The following is a 6105-nucleotide window of genomic DNA, read 5'->3' on the forward strand; positions in this document are numbered from 1 at the left end:
GGGGTGGTATGGTCAATGTACTTTTAGGCTGTGTTTCTACGGTCAGTAAACGCTGCTTGTTTGACGCTGCAGCGTCAAACAAGCAGCGTCCAGATGTTCCAGCATAGTGGAGGGGATTTTATGAAATCCCGTCTCCACTATGCGTGGAAACCCGCACGCGGAGGCCCTGCGACTCCGGACATGCTGCGCGTCTTTTCAGAACACAGCATGTCCGTACACCTTGCGGGGACGCAGCGTCCCCGCAAGGTATATCACAGGGCCCTACGGCGAGGGGTGCGATGATCCCGGATGTGTACTGTACACATCCGGCACCATCGCGTCCCAGGAAGGGGGCGGGGCTTATCGCCGACCGGCTTCGCCGCTGCAACGATAGCGCCGCGTCTCCGGACAGTGGAGACATACCCTTATAAATTGCAATGTACTAATGTAATTTCTTTATCTTCTTGGCAGTTTCCTGGCTACCGGAGAGACCTTGCGATCCCTTCAATTTCAGTTCCGGATTGGAGTCTCCACTCTCTCGGGAATTATTGCTGAGACCTGCCGCGCTTTGTGGGATAACCTCCGTGAAGAATTTTTACCCGTCCCTACAAGCGATATCTGGTTGGCCAACGCCGAGAAATTTGAGGAAGTGTGTTCGTTTCCAAACTGTATTGGCGCGGTGGATGGCAAGCACATTCGTATTACCAAGCCAGGGAAAAGTGGATCCCTTTTCTATAACTACAAAAAATATTTTTCCACTGTGCTGATGGCAATTGCCGGTGCGGACTGCCGTTTTCTGGCAGTCGACATTGGTGCTTTTGGCCGGTCAAATGACTCGCGCACATTCAAAGAGTCTGATATGGGCCAAAAATTATATGGCAACAATTTCAATTTCCCCCAGCCACGACCTCTTCCCCACACCGAAGGCCCTGCGATGCCATTTGTTGTGGTTGGGGATGAGGCATTCCAAATGTCTGCCAACCTATTGAAACCCTACTCAAGTCGGGGCTTGGACCACATGAAAAGGGTGTTCAATTACAGACTGTCCAGGGCCAGAAGGACTGTGGAGTGCGCCTTTGGCATCCTTGTCTCTAAATGGCGGATATTAGGATCCGCCATTAATCTGAAAACTGAGACAGTGGATGAGGTGGTGAAGGCGTGTGTGGTTCTCCACAATTTTATTCTGGCCAAAGAGAGACTGAACGTTGATCTGGATGAAACCATAGCCAACCCATTGCCCAATTTCCATGATCATCCTCTGAGGACAAGTGTGGAAATTGCGCAGATGAGGGACCGTTTTGCGGCCTATTTTGTGTCAGATGTTGGCCGTCTGTCATGGCAAGATTCAATGGTGTAATAAACTGTTGGACTGTATTCTGGTGTGACTATGCTAAAAATAGTTCACCAATGTAAATGTGCCTTATCTAAAAAACTTGGAAACCTTTGTTTTTAAAATGTTGTGTTTTAATAAAAAAATTTTCTTACGTTTTCTACCCTGCTTCCAAGACAAAATTTATACCATACCATATTTATTTGTTTGTCAGATCGCCGTGTATCGTTGTGTTTGACAGCAAAATCAACGATACCAGCGATGTTTTACACTGGTAACCAGGGTAAACAACGGGTTACCAAGCGCATGGTCGCGCTTAGTAACCCGATGTTTACCGTGGTTACCAGTGTTAATTGTAAACTAAAAAATAAAAATAAATATACTCATCTTCGCGTCCCCTGGCGTCCACTTCCTGCACTGAGTGAGCGCCGGCCGTAAAGTGAATGCACAGCACAGCGTTGCTGTGAGGGACGTCACTCAGTCAGTGCAGGGAAGCTGACGCCGGGGGATGCGATTGTGAATATTTTTTTTTTTTTCATTTTACACTGGTAACCAGGGTAAACATCGGAAGTGCGCCCTGCGCTTAGCAACCCGATGTTTAACATGGTTACCCGGGGACCTCGGCATCGTTGGTCGCTGGAGAGCGGTCACACAGACCGCTCTCCAGCTCCCAAATAGCGATGCTGCAGTGAATTGCATCGTTGTCTGTTTTGCTGCAGCATTGTTAAGTGTGAAGGTACCTTTACAGTATGTGTCCACGTTCAGGATTGCATCCTGAATTGCTCAGGTTTTTTCATCAATATTTGTAAGCCAAAACCAGGAGTGGAACAATTAGGAAAAGTAGAATAGAAACATATGCTCCACTGCTGTATTTATTACCCACGCCTGGTTTTGGCTACAAATATTGAATTAAAATCCGGACCAAATCCGGATGCAATCCTGAGCGTGGACACATACCCTTTTTCTTTGAAAACAACTCATACACTTTAGTGTTTGGAAACACCTCATACAGCAATGAAAGACACCCAAAGAAACGGTCAAATTAAAAAATCCAAAAATACTGTCTGACATTGCATATATGAGGTGTTTGAAGCACAAATAAACGACGCACGGAGTGAATTACCGAGCAGTGTACTTGAAAAGAAGACCAAATATTGTATACAAAAAAATAAATTTTTATTGAGGGGAAACAGAAAAAAAGGGAAAAGAAAATTAGGGGGTATCAACAGCCGAGGGGGGATCAACATCCGCTACCACCGGTGACCGGTAGCTTCTAGTTCTGGACCTGGGAGTGGGAGTGGTAGAGGAGGAGGAGGAGGAGGAGCCGCCATACTCGAGGAGGCTTGATGGCAGGTCCAAACCCCCCGCAGGGTACACTAGGGAGACCGCCTCGTCAGTAGAGGAGGGAGGAGGCAACACAAGCCGCCTGCGTTTTTGGCTTGGTTGGCCCTGGCTGCTCCTGCTGTGGCTAGAGCCACGACGAGATGGTGTCTGTCCTGGAGCAGCCAGAACCTGTGCCTCTGTGTGTGTGTCTGTGTGCCTCCTCTTTTGTGTTTTTTTTTTTCTTTTCCTGCCTTCTGCGGCATCTCCCCCAGAAGCACTCCTACGGGAGGATGAGGGCCTGGCAGGAGCAGGAGTGGGCCGCACACTGGTATGGTGCCTGTGGTGGCGTCGCCCGGCACTTGGACCAGGGTGGGGTGGCTGGAGTGACTCTGCAGCAGTAGTCGGAGTCACGCTAGCCAGCGACGGCACTACGGGCAGTGTCGCTGACTGCGCGACCCGAGACTGCTGCAGAGCCCTCACGTAAGAATTGTTGCAGTCCTGCATCACCGAAATCTGGAGTTCCGGCGTAAGGTTTTCCACCATGCCCTTAGCAATTGTGCTTAAAAAATGTTTTGCCGGATTTGAGAGCTCGGCTTCAATGGCTTCAAGGCGACGTTCGATACTGGACATTTTATCGGTCATCGCCTTGAAACCATTCTGGAACACCGTGCTCAAGTGCAAAAATTCGGGCATGGCTGGCCTGTCCGAGGCCCGCTGGCGCTGTCGGGAATTCCCGAACGAAGGTGCGCCAGAGGCCTCGGGCAGGGGAAAACCTGATGTACCGGCAGCCGGTTCTCCAGATGATGGTGGTGCAAGCCTGCTGCCGCTGTGGGAGGGCTGTGACGGGTCAGATGGCGATCCATGAAGTTCCGCTTCACAGGGGGGAGCTCGCTGGAGGGTGCTGCTGTGTGTCCTGTGAAAAGAAAAGGAAAAAATTAGTCTTCAATTAATAAACTATCACATACGCCAACTCCTGTAAAAAAATTTACATTACATGACACAACAAAACATTACAATCCCCTGTCTCTCAGTCTGTGTGGCCTATAATAAATTGCTGATTGTTATCGCCAGCTGAGCATTAGGGCTCACGATAACAATCATGGACATACCGACGGCAGATAATGACTGTTAATTCAAGTTGGCAAAGGCAATGCATACCCCTGTCATCTTAAAAAAACAAATCTAGATAATGCCTATGTCAAAAAAAATAGTAGAAAATTTAAAGTCAAGAATAAAATTTAAAAACCAAAAAACTTAAAAAAAAAGACTTTGTTGATCTGATCGCAGGAATGGCCATGACGTTAGGATCATGTGATCGAGACGTCATCATTATTCCTGCAATCAGAACTACCCTGACTCAGAACGTAACCTGTCATGGACTACAATGACTCACGCCTAACCCAAAAAATTACTAATGGGCTATATACCATTCCACTAGGGTTAAAGGATGGCCAAAATGCTACGATGACTACATGGATGGCCAATACACTATGTGCCTGGGAAATATACTATGTGGATACGTGGCTAGAACGTGTACTATGTGGCTGCGATATAGTGGCCTGGCAATATACTATGTGGATGCACAATGTACGTGGCTCGGCAATGTACTATGTGGCTGTGCAATATGCTATGTGTCTGGGCAATGTACAATGTGGCTGTGCAATATGGTATGTTGACAAAATACTTACTGTCGGCGGCCAAGGACCGGTCTTAAGAACTGTAGTGCCCTGTTATATTTATAGGGCACCGACTTGGACGCAGCAGCACCACTCCGAGCTTGCTCCTCCTCAGCACGAATCCCCTTATTGAAACGGTCCTTTATGGATCGCCATCTGGTCCTCAACTTTTTCACTGTTAATGTAAAGACAAAAAAATTGTTACATATTTAGCATTGTAAAAGGATAAAACAACCGTGTGCGATGCAAAGTGTAGGCGTTGATCGCATCACACACGGTTGTGTTTATCCTAGCAAGATGGGTCATAGCAGCGTATCTGCAATACTCACTAAAGGTGCCTTTGTCCTTCGCTGAGGCACTGTCAAAGCCATCCCACAGCGAGTTTGCCACCTCTGCCCACAAACGCCTAGACACCACCTGGTCCATGTGCCGAGGGTCACGGCTGTCCCACAACGGGCCCCGCTCCTGGATGCTTGAAATAAGGAGGTCCACATCTACACTCTCTCCTTGGGCCCGTTGTGAAACCTAGAAAAATTAGAAAACAAATAGGTTAAAAATATGCAAATATTAACAACCACCAGCACCTGGCATGATAGGTACCTCTGCCCTATCCTTTGCCATTTGATGTATGTATATTGATGTTTTCTACACCTGTGTTTTGGAATGTTTGTGTGCAGGGAGTTCAACTTTATTTTACCTTCCCCCAATACTTGCTGCCCTGAAAATCTATAATGTATAAAGGCCCCGTCTCACATAGTGATTTAACAACCATCACGACCAGCGATACTGCCTGGCCGTGATCGTTGGTAAGTCGTTGTGTGGTTGCTGGGGAGCTGTCACACAGACAGCTCTCTCCAGCGACCAACGATCAGGGGAACGACTTCGGCATCGTTGAAACTGTCTTCAATGATGCCGAAGTCCCCCTGCAGCACCCGGGTAACCATGGTAAACATCGGGTTACTAAGCGCGGCCCTGCGCTTAGTAACCCGATGTTTATCATGGTTACCAGGGAAGACATCGCTGGATCGGTGTCACACACACCACTTCAGCGATGTCAGCGGGACCTCAACGACCAAAAAACGGCCCAGGCCATTCCAACACGACCAGCGATCTCACAGCAGGGGCCTGATCGCTGGTACGGGTCACACATAGCGAGATCGCTACTGAGGTCGCTGTTGCGTCACAAAACTAGTGACTCAGCAGCGATCTCGCTAGCGATCTTGGTATGTGTGACGGGGGCCTAAGCTTAGTAAACATCCCTAGTGAAAGCAGGATGCTCCTCAAATGTAATGTTCCTCACAGCAGGATGCTACTGAAAAAAAAAAGATAAAAAAAAAAAAATACTCACTCGCCGGCCTGACGCCACATCTTGGCCCCGATCTCTCTGCTCCCGCTGACTGCCTTCCCCCTCACTTGAAGAAGCCTGGAAAAATTGTATACAAAAATTATTGTCAATGCTACAAATGGCAGCTAATAGTAAGCAACTGGACATAATTACTCACCGCACTCCCCCGCGCCGATTGGCTATGTTCTGAAGAACTTGGCATTCTTGCAAGTTTGTGCTGCAATGAAAAAATGAGCAAAAAATCACATCCAATGCCACATACAATAAAATAGGCCCAAAACATTAAAAAACCACAATTGACTGTTGACTGATAGGACAATGCAAACTCAAAAAGCGACACCACAATGCCATACATTGCAAGAGAATAAAATCGAAGAAACAATACAAGAATAGACCCAAACAAAATTAAGCAAAAATAGACACCTATGTAAAATTTTCAAAAGCTACAAAAT

At 47.5% G+C, this 6105-nt stretch overlaps 1 protein-coding gene across 1 annotated transcript; it reads right to left on the reverse strand.

Moving 5' to 3' along the window:
* Positions 1–2037: 2037 nt before the first annotated feature.
* LOC143803764 (uncharacterized) lies at positions 2038–5800 on the reverse strand. The gene is made up of 4 exons (XM_077281533.1): positions 5657–5800; positions 4638–4833; positions 4321–4483; positions 2038–3545 (listed from the first exon to the last, which is right to left on the reverse strand). The coding sequence occupies exons 1-4, from the start codon at positions 5798–5800 to the stop codon at positions 2522–2524; spliced, it is 1527 nt and encodes a 508-aa protein (XP_077137648.1). The 3' UTR covers positions 2038–2521.
* Positions 5801–6105: the final 305 nt, after the last annotated feature.

Source organism: Ranitomeya variabilis, chromosome 2 (genome assembly GCF_051348905.1).
Source record: "Ranitomeya variabilis isolate aRanVar5 chromosome 2, aRanVar5.hap1, whole genome shotgun sequence".
Classification (NCBI taxonomy): Eukaryota; Metazoa; Chordata; class Amphibia; order Anura; family Dendrobatidae; genus Ranitomeya; species Ranitomeya variabilis.